The sequence below is a fragment of the Cololabis saira genome, chromosome 8 (assembly GCF_033807715.1).
Source record: "Cololabis saira isolate AMF1-May2022 chromosome 8, fColSai1.1, whole genome shotgun sequence".
Lineage (NCBI taxonomy): Eukaryota > Metazoa > Chordata > Actinopteri > Beloniformes > Belonidae > Cololabis > Cololabis saira.
In genome coordinates, this window is record NC_084594.1 from 45,369,581 (window position 1) to 45,388,112 (window position 18,532).

The 18,532-nt window shown below is 43.7% G+C and overlaps 1 protein-coding gene across 2 annotated transcripts; it reads right to left on the minus strand.

Moving 5' to 3' along the window:
• Nucleotides 1–477: 477 nt before the first annotated feature.
• On the minus strand, nucleotides 478–18,243 carry LOC133449021 (zinc finger protein 665-like). Of its 2 annotated transcripts, XM_061728103.1 has the most exons (3): nucleotides 17,798–18,243; nucleotides 14,098–14,178; nucleotides 478–1,795 (listed from the first exon to the last, which is right to left on the minus strand). In XM_061728103.1, exons 1-3 carry the CDS (start codon nucleotides 17,810–17,812, stop codon nucleotides 602–604), a joined length of 1,290 nt encoding a protein of 429 aa, XP_061584087.1. In that variant the 5' UTR covers nucleotides 17,813–18,243; the 3' UTR covers nucleotides 478–601. The 2 variants fall into 2 exon arrangements, with proteins under 2 accessions (XP_061584087.1, XP_061584088.1); XM_061728104.1 differs by lacking the exon at nucleotides 14,098–14,178.
• Nucleotides 18,244–18,532: the final 289 nt, after the last annotated feature.

An 18,532-nucleotide genomic window follows, 5' to 3' on the forward strand; every position in this document is an offset into this window, starting at 1 on the left:
TGCAGGACAGTCGACACCGAGGACCGGGGTTGGTGTTGTGCCACAAAGGGAGTGCTGGTTCAGTTATTAGAAAGTTATTGATAATTGTCTTACGATAGTTATTAATAACTAATGAAGATTACTCATCAAAATGAATCAATTAAAATGGGGCACCACCTGACTTATCAGGAAATAATAACTAAACAGCTAAATCAGTCTCAAAGTAGCTGTTATTCCCTACGTGTCAGCCTGTTGCCAGGGGGGGCGTTACAGAATAACAGTGAAGGAAGGAGTCCAAGCACATACCTTTGCAACCAGCAGCTGTGACAAATATCTATACAATAAACACAAACAACTTCTCTCAAATTAACCAGAATTTATTTACAAAAGTCTTATAAGAAAGTGAAACAAAACTTAATAAAAAAAATAAATTCCAATGCCTAAACTACACATAAACAACAATTAACTAAACATTAAACAAACTTCAGATCATCTATGTGTTGGTGTGTGTGTCAGTGCGTATGTGTGAATTATTTCTTTCAAACTAAATTAACTAAACTGGAGCATTTTAACTGAACTCTCAAAATAAATGATATCAGCACTCATCACAAATGTAAAATTTTTATCCAGTGTGAATACGTTGATGTCTCCTTAAAGCACCTTGCCGGGCAAAAGCCATCCCGCACTGATCACATCTGTAAGGCTTTTCTCCAGTGTGAATACGTGTATGATTCTTTAAATGACCATGTTCTACAAAAGCCGCCCCGCACTGATCGCATCTGTACGGTTTGTTTCCAGTGTGAATACGTTGGTGATTCGTTAGGGCACCTTTCAGGGCAAAAGCCGCTCCACACTGATCACAGCTGTACGGCTTGTCTCCAGTGTGAATACGTTGGTGAATCGTTAGAGCACCTTGCTGGGCAAAAGCCGCTCCACACTGATCACATCTGTAAGGTTTTTCTCCAGTGTGAATACGTTTATGATTCTTTAAATGACCATGTTCTACAAAAGCCGCTCCACACTGATCACATCTGTAAGGCTTTTCTCCAGTGTGAATACGTTGGTGTTGCTTTAGCTGACCTTTTTGAGCAAAAGCCGATCCACACTGATCACATCTGTAAGGCTTGTCTCCAGTGTGAATACGTTGGTGTTGCTTTAGATGACCTTGTCGGGCAAAAGCCGCTCCACACTGATCACATCTGTAAGGCTTTTCTCCAGTGTGAATACGTTGGTGTTGCTTTAGGTGACCTTTTTGGGCAAAAGCCGATCCACACTGATCACATCTGTAAGACTTGTCTCCAGTGTGAATACGTTGGTGACTCCTTAGACTACTTGATGTGGCAAAAGCCGCTCCACACTGATCACATCTGTAAGGCTTGTTTCCAGTGTGAATACGTTGGTGTTGCTTAAGATGACCTTTTTGGGCAAAAGCCGATCCACACTGATCACATCTGTAAGGCTTGTTTCCAGTGTGAATACGCTGGTGTCGCTTTAGGTGACCTTTTTGGGCAAAAGCCACTCCACACTGATCACATCTGTAAGGCTTGTCTCCAGTGTGAATACGTTGGTGTTTCTTTAGGTCACCTTGTCGGGCCAAAGCCGCTCCACACTGATCACATCTGTATGGTTTGTCTCCAGTGTGAATACGTTGGTGAGTCGTCAAATTATCTCGTCGGGCAAAAGCCGCTCCACACTGATCACAGCTGTACGGTTTTTCACCAGTGTGAGTTTTCTTATGCTTCTTCAGGTTTGATGAAGTGGTGAAGACTTGGTCGCAATCATCACAGCAGTGTCTTTTGGGTCTTCCTTTATGATTCTGTAACAGAGAAGATCACTTACATTATCTTGGCTGCATTATCAAAAGTCTTTTCAGTTTCAATCAAGTGCTGCCTGTCAGGTTCTTTCCTGTGAGACAATTAAGTTTATCTTCTGAGAATGTTAAACATTTTGTTACAACTAGTTCTTACCAGTATGACACCTTCGGATGAGGCTTCTTATACGTCTACGTAATAAGTGTAAAATTTGAGAGCTGCTGGAAAACACACTCAAAACCCATTCGTGAACTATTTATATTCAACACAATATTGAACATGAACTAACACACACACACACACACACACGATGATGAATTCCTGTATGATTATGGACTCGGGGAGATTATGAATTCAAGACGTGTGATTAGGTGAACATTTCAGGCTTTGACTAGTAAAGGCCGGATTCCGGGCCTTTTTCCGAAGCCATGCAAAAGTTTTATGATCCCTACCTCATGGCCAGTTTTATGACCCCTGCCTCATGGCCAGAACAAAGGCAGACAGTGGAAATTTCCACAGCTCAACGGGGGGTCTGTGATCCCCTGAGGGGCGGACTGTAATTTACAGTAGAGCCGCCTCCAGACCTTTAAATACCGGAGCCCCAAAAAGAGCTTTCTCTTCTTTTTTTTTTTTTTTTCGGCATCTAGCGTCAAGTTGGAGCTCAGCTCCAGGTTTTTTTCGTCTCTCGTTTTTTTTTCTTTTTAATTTTTCTGCCCGCTGACTCGCCCAGGTCCTCACCGCGGTAAAAGGGTTTTTCCCCGGAGCATCCCTAACGCAGGGATTGGGGCCACCGGCCGCAAAGAGGAGCCGTTGGGGATCGCCAGCGCTGGTACACAGGTTCGTTCAGAGCCGGACGGAGTGAACCTCACACACACACACACACACACACACACACACACACACACACACACACACACACACACACACACACACACACACACACACACACACACACACACACACACACACACACACACACACACACACACACACACACACACACACACACTGTGAGGGACCCAGCAGTCGACACAGGGACGCAGACTCAAAAAGGTTTATCAAAAATAGTTAAATTTATTTTTCTTTCACAAACTCTCAAAAAGATACGATTTAGGGCCTTTTAAAGTTTGCCAAAACCAAAAAGACAAGACATAAAACCCAACACTCTCAACCTCTCTCCTCTTCCCAAATGAGACAAAGAAACTGCCTTATATACAAACAGAACAAACCAAAATAAATTACAGGATAATTACGAAATCAATTAAGCTTACAAAGGAACAAAACTTGTGGAAAAGACAAACTATATATTTCTACATAAATAACATATTCAAACTAATATTTACATATATACACAAACTTATCCAACTTAAATTAAACTTAACAAAACCCCAACAAAGTCTTAAATCCCCCCACGACTGGAGAGCAGATGGATCATGCCGAGCAGGTCTTAAGCAGGAGGAACCTTTCTGCCCCTCCTTTGCCGTTTCCGCCCGGACACCAGTCGCTGACGCACACCTCACTGGGATGCCGAGTTGGCCAGACTCAGGACCCCCACAGCGGGCATGGTAAATAAATAAACAAACAGAAATTATTAACAAAAGCAAACCCATAGTCAACACAAATGTGTGCACTAGCAAATGAGTGACCATGTGCTTAAAATAAAGTCTGTATGACGTATGAAATCAAAACTATGTGTCATGTGTTTATTTGTTTGATGTTCATGTTGTGATGTGTGCAGATCCTAATACTAATAATGTGCAAAAGTAAACTTAAATGTTTAATTAAACTAATAAACAAAGCAAACTGAATGAGTGTGAAGGGGAGGGGTTACCGACAGGCAGACTGTGTTGGTGGTTGCCGTGGTGTGGGCGCGTCTGCGACCATCACACACTCCCCCCCTTCTGGAGACTCGCCATGGGAGCGAGACAGGAAGTCAGCTGTGGCATTGGACCTCCCTGGGATGTGAGCCACAATAAACCGGTAGGGCTGCAGTGCGAGATACCATCTCGTGATGCGTCCATTTGTGTCCTTCATCCTTTGCAGCCACTGGAGTGCTCGATGGTCGGTTTCCAGAATGAATTCTCTTCCAAGGAGATAATATTTGAAGGAGTCCAGAGCCCACTTAATTGCCAACGCTTCTTTCTCCACCGTGGAGTATCGAACCTCCCGGGGCACCATCTTTCTACTGATACGCCACTGGATGTCTGTCCTCTGGCGGCCACTGCAGGAGAACACTTCTATCCGTTGTGTCCCAGGGTCCCAGGCCCAGGGTATGGAATGACCCAAGGCGATGACTGTCTCTGTAGCACCCTGAGGAACCACCAACTGAGTAGCTGGCCCACACTGGCGATAGAGCACGCCATCTTTCAGGAAAGGCCACTCTCCAGCATCCTGATCAGGCTTCAGCTTCCTCTCTTGTTCCTTAGCTTTCTGCATCAAGCTTGCCAGGGTTGGGTCATCATTCTGCATCTCAGTGATAGTCACAGGAAGTTTAAATTGTAGTGGTGGTGTTAGGGGAGATTCAGAAGACTGATTGTTGACTGTGTACTGGAACTTATCTTGTCTTTTATGGCTGCGTGACTTTCGAGATCTCCCGGGTGCATTCTCCAAGTCAGCATCATAAAAAGGCAAAACACTCACCCATGGGGGAGACTCCTCACCCTTCTTGGATTGGGACCTTGTTGTTGCAACATTGCACGTCTGCTTCCGCTGCAAAAGGTCCGGCAGTACTGGCAGGTCTCGGCCCAGTACCACGGGGAACGGGAGGTCATCTGCTACACCCACAGTCATGAGGTAAGTTTGGTCCTGTACTTTAAGATAGACATCAGCAGTTGGTATTAGCTTCTCATCCCCATGCACACAACGTACTGGAATACAGTTAGCGCTCTGAACAAGATCGTATGATACACATTTAGGATGCACCAATGTTTGGTCACTCCCAGAGTCAATGAGCGCTTGAAAATCAGTGCCATGCACTTGCACATTAATCATATGAGGCATTTGCTGGACTGTCCGATCTTCCTTCGTCTGTGGTCTAGGAACATGACACACTTGAGTAATCTTCGCCCTCCTTGGACAATTTGGCTTCACATGGCCCTCTTCTCCACATTGATAACAAACAGGCACTCTGCTAGAGGGCCTTTGCTCAGAGGTAGAAGTTTCCTGACAGGAAGGCTTACCAGACCCCTGGGGGTACCGTTGCGTATGCTGGCTCTGAGGCTTACGTGGCTCTCTGGGGGTTTTCCAGGCATTATAGGTCCACTGCTGATTTTTCCTCCTTGCCGCCACGAAGACGTCAGCCAGCTCAGCAGCCTCAACCGCTGACTCTGGGTTATGTTCTTTGACCCAGACCTGTAACTCAGGGGACAACATACGCAAATATTGCTCAAGAATGAGAAGTTCGTTAATTTCTGCGATAGTTTTACCTCTTGGTTGAATCCATTTGACGTAATTTTCTTTTAATCTCACATAGAGCTCCCTAGGGCTCTCTTCTGGCCCGACATCAAGAGATCTGAACCTCTGACGGTATGTTTCAGGGTTAATGTCATATTTTCTGAGAATAGCTGCTTTAACTCTGTCATAGGTGAGGGCTTCATCTCCATCCATATGGACATACGCACCTCTGGCCTTCCCAGTCAGCAAGGGAACAAGGTGCAGAGCCCAGTCCCCTCTCGGCCACTGGCAAGCAGCTGCCACACGTTCAAAGGTTATTAAAAAATGTTCCACATCATCTGAGTCGGACAACTTCTGTAGCTTTGGCTCGGCATAGCGGCCTGGCCGGGGACCACGTGGAGGCAGTTCGTTTAGATCCGCTTCACCCCTAGGGTCGTCATTGCCTACCTCATGCGCTGGACCACCTCGGGCTCCCCCGAGTGGTGCTGGAGGCTGTTGCTCCGCCACGTCTTGCCGCAACATGCCAAATTGTTGTCGGAGGGCCTCAAACCGCCGGTCCTGCTCCGCCAACTCTTGGGTGCGTTGAACTTCCCGTGCCTCCTGAGCCACGATGTGTGTGCGTAGCAGGTCTGCCAGTTCTTTGAGAGTTGGCTCTCCTGGATTGCTGGCATTGTCTTCTTCCTCGCCACTGCTATCCTCAAAGCCTGTCGCTCCTGCTCCTGCTCCTCCTCTATGGACACCACGGCCACGTCCTCTGCCGTCACGCTGCATCTCGTAGGAGGTTGCACTCACAAAATGGAAAGGGGAAAAACTCAAAAAATTTGAGGGGAAAAAATGCAAGTCTGCGCCCCTTTACTGGCTATATCCCACCACTGCCACCATATGTGAGGGACCCAGCAGTCGACACAGGGACGCAGACTCAAAAAGGTTTATCAAAAATAGTTAAATTTATTTTTCTTTCACAAACTCTCAAAAAGATACGATTTAGGGCCTTTTAAAGTTTGCCAAAACCAAAAAGACAAGACATAAAACCCAACACTCTCAACCTCTCTCCTCTTCCCAAATGAGACAAAGAAACTGCCTTATATACAAACAGAACAAACCAAAATAAATTACAGGATAATTACGAAATCAATTAAGCTTACAAAGGAACAAAACTTGTGGAAAAGACAAACTATATATTTCTACATAAATAACATATTCAAACTAATATTTACATATATACACAAACTTATCCAACTTAAATTAAACTTAACAAAACCCCAACAAAGTCTTAAATCCCCCCACGACTGGAGAGCAGATGGATCATGCCGAGCAGGTCTTAAGCAGGAGGAACCTTTCTGCCCCTCCTTTGCCGTTTCCGCCCGGACACCAGTCGCTGACGCACACCTCACTGGGATGCCGAGTTGGCCAGACTCAGGACCCCCACAGCGGGCATGGTAAATAAATAAACAAACAGAAATTATTAACAAAAGCAAACCCATAGTCAACACAAATGTGTGCACTAGCAAATGAGTGACCATGTGCTTAAAATAAAGTCTGTATGACGTATGAAATCAAAACTATGTGTCATGTGTTTATTTGTTTGATGTTCATGTTGTGATGTGTGCAGATCCTAATACTAATAATGTGCAAAAGTAAACTTAAATGTTTAATTAAACTAATAAACAAAGCAAACTGAATGAGTGTGAAGGGGAGGGGTTACCGACAGGCAGACTGTGTTGGTGGTTGCCGTGGTGTGGGCGCGTCTGCGACCATCACACACACACACACACACACACACACACACACGCAGTTTGCCCCCTTCCCGATATTTTATTTATTTGCATGTTTGTCACACTTAAATGTTTCAGATCATTAAACAAATTTAAATATTAGACAAAGATAACACAAGCAAACACAAAATGCAGTTTTTAAATGAAGGTGAAAAAGTGATTGCCCCCCCCCTTTTAAAACATAAATTATCTGTGGTTTATCACGTCTTTGGAATGCATAGTTAAATTTCTCCAGCCACACCCAGGCCTGATTACTGCCACACCTGTTCTAAATCAAGAAATCACTTAAATAGGACCTGCTTAACAAAGTGAAATAGACCAAAAAATCCTCAAAAGCTAGACATCAAGCTGCGATCCAAAGACAATCAGGAAGAAATGAGAAAGAAAGTAATTGAGATCTATCAGTCAGGAGATCAAGATCACAAAGCCATTTCTAAAGCTTTGGGACTCCAGCGAACCACAGTGAGCCATTATCCACAAATGGAGAAAACATTAAGAGTGGTGAACCTTCCCAGGAGGCCGGCCGACCAAAATCCCCCCAAGAGTGCAGCGACGACTCATCCAAGAGTCACAAAAGACCCCAGAACAACATCCAAAGAACTGCAGGCCTCACTTGCCTAAATTAAGGTAATTCTTCATGACTCCACTGTTGAAGAATAATATAAAATCAAGTTCAGGAATCCGCTGTGGGGTTGAGAGTTTTATTTCACTAAGACGGCGGTGAGCAAGACCAGCACAGATCGTGTCTGAAGTTGGTATGCTGACCCAGAGTGGTTTGACAACAGGGCTTTTATACAAAAAGTTCAAAGCACAGGCGGCAAGAATCAACAAACCAAAGGTGAAAGACAATAAGCAATCTTCGTCTCTGCAGGGGTAGGAAGCCGAAGGTACTTCCAAGGTGTCGTCTCAGCAGGGGTGTAGGAAGCTGGAACTTGCGTGACAATGTGTCTCAAAACCACCATAAGAAAGAGAAAAAATGGCCTACATGGCAGAGTTCCAAGACAAAAACCACTGCTGAGCAAAAAGAACATAAAGGCTCGTCTCAGTTTTGCCAGAAAACATCTTGATGATCCCCAAGACTTTTGGGAAAATACTTTGTGGACTGAGAAGACAAAAGTTGAACTTTTTGGAAGGTGCATGTCCCATTACATCTAGCGTAAAAGTAACACAGCATTTCAGAAAAGGAACATCATAACAATAACAGTAAAATATGGTGGTGGTAGTGTGATGGTCTGGGACTGTTTTGCTGCTTCAGGACCTGGAAGATCCAAGTCAAGTCTTTCCCCGACCCTGCACCCCAACCTGGGACTTGCTGATTGGGCCGGAGCTTCGGGAGCTGCGTGCTGGCCTGCGGTCCCCACCCCTGGTCATCCCGTTGCTGGCCCCCCCTTCTCCTCCCTTTTCTCTCTTTTGTCCTGCAGGTGGTCGTGGGTGGCTTGTAGCTTGCATTACGGAGCACAAGTCTTTCCCTGACCCTGCACCCCAACCTGGGACTTGCTGATTGGGCCGGAGCTTCGGGAGCTGCGTGCTGGCCTGCGGTCCCCACCCCTGGTCATCCCGTTGCTGCTTCCACCTGCCTGCTGTGCTGTTGCCGTCCCTGACCCACCAGTCTGGCCCTCGGCAGGAGGGTCCCCCCTTATGAGCCTGGTCCTGCTCAAGGTTTCTTCCCTCCTAAAGGGGAGTTTTTCCTTGCCACTGTTTGGCTTAAGGTTTTTCTCCCACTAGGGGAGTTTTTACCTGCCATTGTTTATGTAATAACTGCTCGGGGGTCATGTTCTGGGTATGGGTCTCTGTAAAGCGTCTAGAGACAACTCTGTTGTATTAGACGCTATATAAATAAAATTGAAAAATTGAAAAGATTTGCTGTGGTAAATGGAACTATGAATTCTGCTGTCTACCAAAAAATCCCGAAGGAGATTGTCCGGCCATTTGTTTGTGACCTCAAGCTGAAGCGCACTTGGGTTCTGCAGCAGGACAATGATCCAAAACACACCAGCAAGTCCACCTCTGAATGGCTTAAGGAAAACAAAATGAAGACTTTGGAGTGGCCTAGTCAAAGGCCATGTCCCAATACTATCACTACCCCTAGTTTTCATCCCTACCCCTAAATTTTACATGTTCCCGTGAGGGTAGTGGTGTCCCAATTCCTCTTTCCACCTAGGGGTAGTGAAGAAAACTAGTGTAGTGGCTATGAATCTGTCCCTACGGATTGAGTGTTTTCCGATGCTCACTAGTTTGATCTATGGACAGAAACATTTCCCAGAATGCTTTTCGTCGTCAGTGTGCAGACTGAATCAAAAAAAAAAAAAACATAGCGGACATTTCTTATTTTTTAGTGAATAAAATCAATATTTTGAGTTAGTTTCTGCATAAAAATGCGTTTTGATTACATTTCTAGCGAGAAATATATATTTTACGTTCATAATATTCACTCAGTGAATGAACATAATTACTCATTTGCCCGTTTGCCGAAGATCACGCCAGAATAAAGGCTGATTTATGTTTCCGCGTTACACCAACGCAGAGCGTACGGCGTAGGTTACGTAACCTACGCCGCAGGCTCTGTGTCGATGTTACGCGGCAACGCGCGCCATACCCTACACCGTAGGCTCTGCGTCGATTTAACGTGGACCCATAAATCGGCTCCGGAGCCGGCAGGCAGAAATCTCGAAATTTTCTGAGCAAATTTCTTAACAGGCGTAGCTACAACTGTTAGATTTTATCTATTAAACCAACATTTATCTTCCTAAATGATTTATTTCAGCCAGCGGTAATTCTCAACAGAGCTGCAGGTTTCTCCCCCGGGACGACGGCGCAGGTTGACCTGGTGATCACGTCTGTACTCCGGCTGCTGCTGCTCCGAGCCGGCGGCTCTTCTCCGAAAACATCGGGTCAAATTTCTTAACAGGCGTTATTTGGATAAACTGAGCCCAGGTTGGGGATCTTAACGGTTACTTTTACGCCTGAAAAAAAAAAAAATTAAAACTTAATAAAGTGGCATATTAACAGCGCTACAGCTGAAATTAAAACAGCTTTTGCCTCTCAGCTTCCTGATTTTAGTGGTGGTGCTGAAAGTAGGGGTAGGGGGAGTATTGGGACAGGGCCCTGGGAAGATTTCAAGTGCCCTAAAATCTGTCCCTTCTTTTTTAGGGGTAGTGATAGTGAGGGAGGGCTAGTGATAGAAAGTAGGGCTAGTGAAAGAAAGTAGGTGGAGTATTGGGATTGGGCCAAAGTCCCGACCTGAATCCCATTGAGATGCTGTGGCATAGTCTTTGGAGCTACCCACAGGTACAACTGTGCACGTGTTGCACAGTCCAGGTGTACATAGGGGTTGAGAAACACTTAAAAGTTGAAAAAGGTTGGAAGTCATAGAAGTTGGAGGCTTGGTGTCCGAACAGAGTTGAGGCAAAGTCTGGGCAGAGAACAAAAACCCAGCTAAAACACGTCGAACTGAGTTTTGCAAAACAACACGGTCTTAATGTTGCTGCTCTAGACCATCGAAGTGGATGAAGGATGCGTTGACTGGTTCTTGGTGACCAGTGGGTTTTCACGAGTGCAGCTGGATGGATGGCTCCTTGGCTGATACTAGTCGCACCGGTCGGAGATGAGGTGTAGTCCTTGCAAAACTTAAGAACAGCAGATAGGGAGCCAGGCCAAGAGAGAGCAAGATGCAGGGAGCCGCAGTAATTTTTTAACCAGCGGGTCTGCGTCTGCTTCATGTCAGCAAAGGGGGCCCATGATGTTTAATAAGTCTCTGTCCAACGCACTATCCACGCTTCACTTTCCCCTCTCATACCAAAAGCCACAAACTGTGAAACCTGCTGGGCTTTGGGGTCATTGTCTAAGTTTCTTTGTTTCAGGCCATGTGGTCAACTGTAAGAGAATGTGGTCTTACAGTAGATGTTAGACCTCAGAGTTAGGCCCCAGGGTTAGGCCCCAGGGTTGATGTTAGGCCTTTCCATGTTCAACACAGAGCTGTGGCCAAACACTTCAAAAAAATCAATCAGATTTTTTATTGAAAGTTAGTTTTTCTTTGCTTGCATAATAAAGAAACAAATATTCCTCCATACTTTTGTATAGTTTAAGAGTAGGTCTCGTTTTGATGACAACTGGCATGTAGCTTGTCTGTGTTTCAGTGGTTTGGGTGGAGGCAACATTCATGCTTTTACATCTTTTTATTAGGGAGTTATTGACTGCAGAAGTGGAAATATCTGTCCAACTTTACCGAACCAAAACGGTCTGGACTACTGCGTCTGTGCGTGCCACATTTACATACATTCAAGTGCAGAAACGTTTATGTGTAAAAACTTCATGTGTTTGTGTTATCTGTGGTTTAGTTCAAAACCACTGATGTATAATAATAATAATAAAAAAAAAAAAAAAAGAGCGTTTGGATCATCATTAGCAGACAGAAAAACAGAACGAGCAGCAACGTGTACCTGAACACTGACCTGCAGACCAGCAGAGGAAAAGCCCACTTTGGTCCTGCTGCTGGACTTTCAATGGGGGAACAAGATGGCGGACACGGAGTAGACGTTTCTACCTCGCTCTCCCACACGCTTTACAATTTTATTCTTGTAAATCCAACTCTCCGACCTCACCAACCCACTTCTTCACCCCTCTAATACCTCATTGCTATATCATCTCCTGAAATGGCAAGTAAGAACATAAGGCAAAGTAAAAAAGACACTACGTCCGTCAACGGTGCAACTACTGCCGACGTTAGCATGGCCACGCTAACCAGCCTACAGGAGGGCCACAATGCTGACCTAGCAGCCGAATTTAAGACATCCTTCTCGGCACTGGAGGCTAAGATAGATCTCGTACAAACCACTGTGTCCAGCCACGGCCAAAGGATTACATCTCTAAAAACTAGTTCAATTCAATTCAATTTTATTTATATAGCATCTAATAACACAGATGTTGTCTCTAGACGCTTTCCAGAGATCCAGAACATGAACATAAACATAAACATAAACCCCCGAGCAATTATTATATAAACAATGGCAGGTAAAAACTCCCATAGTGGGAGAAAAGCCTTAAGCCAAACAGTGGCAAGGAAAAACTCCCCTTTAGGAGGGAAGAAACCTTGAGCAGGACCAGGCTCATAAGGGGGGACCCTCCTGCCGAAGGCCAGACTGGGGGAGTCAGGGACGTCACGGGAACACAGGCCAGAACGCAGCTCCCAAGGCTCCAGCCTGCAAACATGCACAAAAGAGAAAAAAGGGGGGCCGGCACAAGAACCTCCCTTGTGCCTTGTAATCTAGTGCGGACTCGTGGACGAACCCTTGCAGGCTGCAGTCTGGAGGCTTCACGTGCAGAGCTAACCGCTATCAATGAGAAGCTACAAGTAAAACAGCGGACCCGGAGGCTCGAAGCCGCCAAAACAGTGTGCATATCATAGGTCTTCCAGAGTTAATTGAAGGGCCGCGACAAACTGATTTCTTTGCCACCGACTAAACTTTTGGGCGAGACAACTCTACCGACACCTCCCGTGCTGGATCAGGCACACAGGTCCCTGGCCCCGAAACCCAAACAAGGTGAGAAGCAGAGGCCTGTCATCGTCCGTTTCCATGACTACCAGACTGAAGAAAAAGTTCTTCACAAGGCATGTAAGAGGAGATCCGAGCTGCAATATCTGGGTAAATCTGTGCTTTTCTTCAAAGACTTTATCCCCGAGGTGAGGGCACAACGGGCTACATCCCGAGAAGTTAGGCTACTCCTTTACAAACGCAGATTGAAGACTGCTCTTCGCTATCGGTGAAGCGGTTTATTACTACGGCCAACGGGGAAAAGTTGCTGTTTTCATCGGTTGGGGACACCGAGAGATACCTGGCAGCAGAGGTGGAGGATTCGAGTCACATGACTTGACTCGAGTCAGACTCGAGTCGCAAATTTGAGGACAAAGTAGAAAAACATACAACCTGAAAAATAAAGAAACTGTTCACTGTTTTTTTGCAGACTCTGCATATAATAGATGTTGTTTGCTCCTTGTCACTCTTTTTAAATCCAAACCAGTTCCAGATAATGGAGCTGGAGCCTCGTTTAACAATGAGCTCCTCGCTCTCAGATCTGCCTTCTGCCATGTTTGTTACAAAAAACCGTCAACGGGAATTTATCGTTTTTACCGCGAGGTGACACATTCTTACCGTGGGGAAGTTTTTTGACGGTATATCGTGAACGGTAAAATATCGCCCATTCCTAGTAGTGGTCTGCAGAGGACCTGCAGGTCTGGACTTGGACCCATCTCAACCCCCTCCCTCACCATTAGGCCTGTGTTGAAAAAAAAAAAAAACGATTTTCCGATTCTAAATAATTTTTTATATTAATTCCTAAAAATTGATTCTTATGTCTAAAGATTGATTTATTTTCATTATTACATTTTCACCCGGGGAACTTTAATCCCAGTAGTCACTTCATTTAATTTACACATGTCCTGTTGAGCTGTTGCAATTTCTTTCTTTATTTGCACTTTAAATGGATATTGAAAGGAATATTTGAGTTGTTTATTTCTTAGTTATTTATTTAATACAATTAACTTTTGGAATGTTCTTGTTTTTTGCCCAAAAAAATGTTTTGTTGGACACGAGAATAACTGGTGCCATGTTCTTGCCTATAAATATGTTTAAAGGGATGAAAACATTAAGGTTTTCAGTTATAATTGCATACATCGTTTATATTTCATTACTTTATATACTGCCTTAGGGTAAGATTTAGATAAAATACTAAATTCTCAAAATTAAAAACCAAAAGACACATAAAATTGAAAAAATAAAAACAGAATGTGGCAAAAACTAAAAGTGATTTCATCCGTCTCTGTTTCCTCCCTGGATGTGTTTGGTAATTCTGACCCACATGATGTTTCTGAAAGCAGTTCTATCAGCATTCTGGGAGCTGATTGGTCCTTACAGCATCATTAGCTGCAATACTTGCTGTTGAATCTCAATATAATACTAGTATTAATATGTTGCAGAACTACAGTAATATCATTCATGCAACAGCTGAAAAAACAGTAACACAAACCCAAATCAATATCGGATTGAATCGGATCGAATCAAATCTTGATAATCGATTCTGAATCTTAAGAATCGGAATCAAATCGATTCTTGCCATTTGAATGGATCCCCAACCCTGCTCACCATGTCCAGCTCCTCCCGCAGGTCGATCTTGGCCGGTTTCCTGCTGCGTTTCCCGGGATTCTTCACCTTCTCCTCCGGCATCTGGGGAACCAGCAGAACCAGCAGAACCGAACCGGGACATTATATTAGGGTTCTGGATGTTATTAGTGGATAAAAAAGTGAATTAGCAAAAATATATATATCCATCCATCCGTTTTCCGCCGCTTATCCAGAACCAGGTCACGGGAGCAGCAGTCTGAAATGGCACTTTTGCACTAGGACTTACTGAGCCCGACTCGGCTCGTCACGCCTCTACCCGCCTCTACCCGCCTCTACCCGTTTGTTTTTCCACAGCCAGGTGAGAAGTGGGGGGGGGGTTGGGGTGAAGTTGCTGTGACGTACTCGATTGCGCAACACCTTTGTTCGTGTCGGCGCTGATGCGAAATCAGCTGGAGCCGCGAGCGGCTGAGAGTAAAACAGCCCGTCTACATCCCTTTTTTAAATCTCTCGACAGCCACCAGGTTTATGAACATCTGCACCTCAGAGTTGGATCACCAAACAGACGTTTTGAGCTTTATAATAAAATCGCCGCGAGCCGCGGGTCGCTCTCGCGCTCCCGCTTCCTGATTCAAACGTCTGACGGCCCCGCCCCCCGACCAATCAGTGGCACGGAGGGTGGTGACGTTAGGAATAGTCCCGGCTCAGCCCGCAAAGAACCTCGCCAGAATGGTTACAGAAATAGTATCGGCTTGGAGCGGCTCTACCCGTCTCAGCCCCTAGTGCAAACGTGCAAGACGGGGCCGCACCGAGCCGAGCCGGGACTAGTGCAAAAGCGCCAAAAGGGACCACACACACACGGGCTGGGCAACAATTAAAATTTTTAATCGCATGATTTCCCTGATTAATCACGATTAATAGCATTGTATATGCAAAATCAAATAATTAATTCAAAAGTTGTGTAAAGTCCACTTCTATTTATAAAAGTATGAACGAAAGTGCCATAACATTTGTTGTGCAAACATCAGCACTTGTCAGTAACACATATTTAGTGTAAAAATGTCAAATAAAATATAGCTTATTGCCACTGCCAGGGCATTAATGTCATCATGTTTTTTTATGAAAAATAAAAAAAAGTCTACCAACAAAATTCTGATCCACAATCATGACATTAAAACAGGCAATTTCTGAGGAAACAGCAGAAACTTTTAACGGGGAGCAGCATTACAGTCTATATTCAGCACCAAAAGTCCCTGTTAGAAAGTGTGAAGCACAAAATCGCTATTGAAATTTCCTTTAAAGGGGTCGAATCCGCCGTCTGGGAGAACTTTAAAATGAAAATGTCCATGTAACCGTTCCGTAATTTTACCGCTCTCCATGTCTGTTTTAGCTTTTCCGCATGTTTTTCCGCCAACTCTCTTCCGGTTCCGCAGCAGCCGGCAAAAGACTTTTCAAAACAAAAGCATGTGAGCAACATGCGTTAATGCGCGATAAAATAAATTTCAGCGTTAATAAATGAATGAGTTAATGCGATAATAAGGCGTTAACTTGCCCAGCCCTAATAAATATGCATATAAAAGTTCAATTGGATGGCAGCGATATTGAAAGAGTAAACAAAATCAGATTTCTTGAAGTAATAATGGATGAAATTAGCTGGAAATCTCATATTTAAGCATGTACAAAAAAAGTTTCAAAAAGCATTGCAGTACTTAACAGAGCAAAACAGGTTTTGGATCACAGGGTCCTCCACATTCTTTACTGGTCACTAGTTCTTCCATATTTCACTTACTGTGCAGAAATTTGGGGCAATAACTATAAAACCAGGTTACACTCATTACTCATATTTCAAAAGAGAGAAATACGATACATTCATAAGGCTGGATATGGAGATCACACTAACTCACTATTCTTACAGTCTAAAGTACTAAAACTCCTGGATCTAGTGGCATTTCAATCTGCACAAGTAATGTTTAAAGCAAAAAAAAATCATTCGCTACCGGATAACATTCAGAAATTATTCATTGGGAGGGAAGGGGATTATAATTTAAACTTCAAATCTTTATTTGTGCGTACAAGAAAAATACGTTTTTGTGTATCAGTTTGTGGAATTAAACTGTGGAATGGGTTGAATTTGGAGTTAAAAGAATGTACAAACATAAAACAATGTAAGAAGAAATATAAAGAAATGGTTTATTTGAGATATAAAAGGGAAGACTGTGTTTAAAGATCAGCAGCTGTGTGTGTTCTGCTATTCTGTCATGTTTTCTTTGTATGTTTATATACTTAGATATACGTATTATATATATATATATATCATAGTTATATTATATTTATGATAGAGCTTACATCTTGTATTAAATAGGTTATTTTTGTAAAAATTGTATACTGTATATAAATTAGTGTATAGTTTATTATGTTTATAGTATAACTGTACTATTATAACTTATGTTTAGTTGTGGAAAGGGGGTGGGATTAGGGCCGCTGGTATCGAATATTTTAGTAATCGAGTATTCTACTGAAAATTCCATTGATTAATCGAGTAATCTGATAAAACATATTTTTGTTTAGTTAAAGAGCAATTATAAATATACATAAGATGTTAGATGTTAATTGACATCACTAAGAATAAATTATATAATACAGTACGTTCATGGCTGTGCATTTAAAAACCCTGAACTTACACTTTTCTTACACATTTCTAACCTAAAAATGCCATTACACCTGATAACACATATAACTTAAAAGGTTAGGTGTTTTTCCCACGTGTTTCAATTGAACTTTCATTTGTGTCAATCACATTTTAAGTTCTAGTTAAGTTTTAAGTTAAAGTCTTAAGATTTTGAGTTTTGGCAGTGTTCAAAATAAACTTCTGAGCCCTGCTGTATTGGAGCACATTTTCTTTTAGTTAAAACTGTAGCGGGAACAGATGTTTAGAGGAACCTATGTATATACCGGGTGAAGGCTGATTTATGGTTCCACGGTACACCAACGCAGAATCTACGCCGTACCCTACGGCATGGGCTCTGCGTCGATTTAACGCGGAACCATAATTCAGGCTTTAGGGGAACATATCGGAGAACGGACCAGAAGAATATAGAGTGGATTAAAAATAAAAGTTAAGCACTGAGCTACATGTGTCTCCCGTCTGGGCCATTGCAGACTGCCTGAGCATGATGTTACTAAAACCAAACCTTTCTTCTAACTTTACGTGTGCGGCGTCAGCGCGTTGTGCCGCATTAAATGTAGTCCAGGAGAAATACCTGCTATGATCTGCAAAATTAAACGATTCCTCGAGGCAGAGAAAATTCCTCGATCATTTTTTGTAATCGAATTACTCAAATTATTCGAGGAATCGTTTCAGCCCTAGATTAAATAAATTTATACTTCCTCCCACTCCTTTCCCAACATGTAACTTGAAATATGTGTTTTGATGTTGGTATTTTTCTTTGTGGTGGAATGTACCTGGATTTGTTTTCTTATATTTTTTATACATGTTAGAAATAAACAAAAACGAACGAACAAACAAATAGAGCTATAAAAGAGTCTGGATCTCTCTCAATTTTCAAAAAGAGACTAAAACAAATATTGTTATTAAATTATGTCACTTCTTATTAAATTATGTATAATTCTCAAATTATGTCTAACTAAAACTATCTTTGAATGTTTATGTACCAATACCTGATGTATTATTTTTAAAGTTAGCCGTTAGCCATTAGCTCCCCACCTTGCTGTCGTCCATGCCGCGTCAACGGTCCCGTCAGCCGCGAGAAAACACGTCCTAAACCCACGAACTGCGGGTTTAAACACGTCCTAAACCCACGAACTGCGGGTTTAAACACGTCCTAAACCCACGAACTGCGGGTTTAAACACGTCCTAAACCCACGAACTGCGGGTTTAAACACGTCCTAAACCCACGAACTGCGGGTTTAAACACGTCCTAAACCCACGAACTGCGGGTTTAAACACGTCCTAAACCCACGAACTGCGGGTTTAAACACGTCCTAAACCCACGAACTGCGGGTTTAAACACGTCCTAAACCCACGAACTGCGGGTTTAAACACGTCCTAAACCCACGAACTGCGGGTTTAAACACGTCCTAAACCCACGAGCTGCGAGTTTATCTCGGTTTGGATTCGCTAGAAGACGAAAAATAAGAAGATATGTAGATGTTTTTCTCCTCAGTTTACATCGCTGCTCTTCTTCTTCTTCTTCTTCCTTTTCTTCTTCTTCTCCGGCAGCTCGAGAACAGCTCATCGCTCCCTCCTGCTGGCAGGGAGCTGGTACTGCAGCCTCCTGCTGGCGGGGAGCTGGTACTGCAGCCTCCTGCTGGCGGGGAGCTGGTACTGCAGCCTCCTGCTGGCGGGGAGTTGGTACTGCAGCACATAGACATATAAGGTTCTGCTGCTAGGCAACCGAGTAGGATGACCGCCCCAAGATGGCGGCCGCATTTCTCGCGC

Excerpts from the sequence above, each read along its gene's own strand:
- LOC133449021 (XM_061728103.1), bottom strand. Across the intron at positions 1,796-14,097 it reads TGCGGGAGGAGCTGGACATG|AATCATAAAGGAAGACCCAA; the intron begins GTGAGCAGGGTT and ends TCTCTGTTACAG.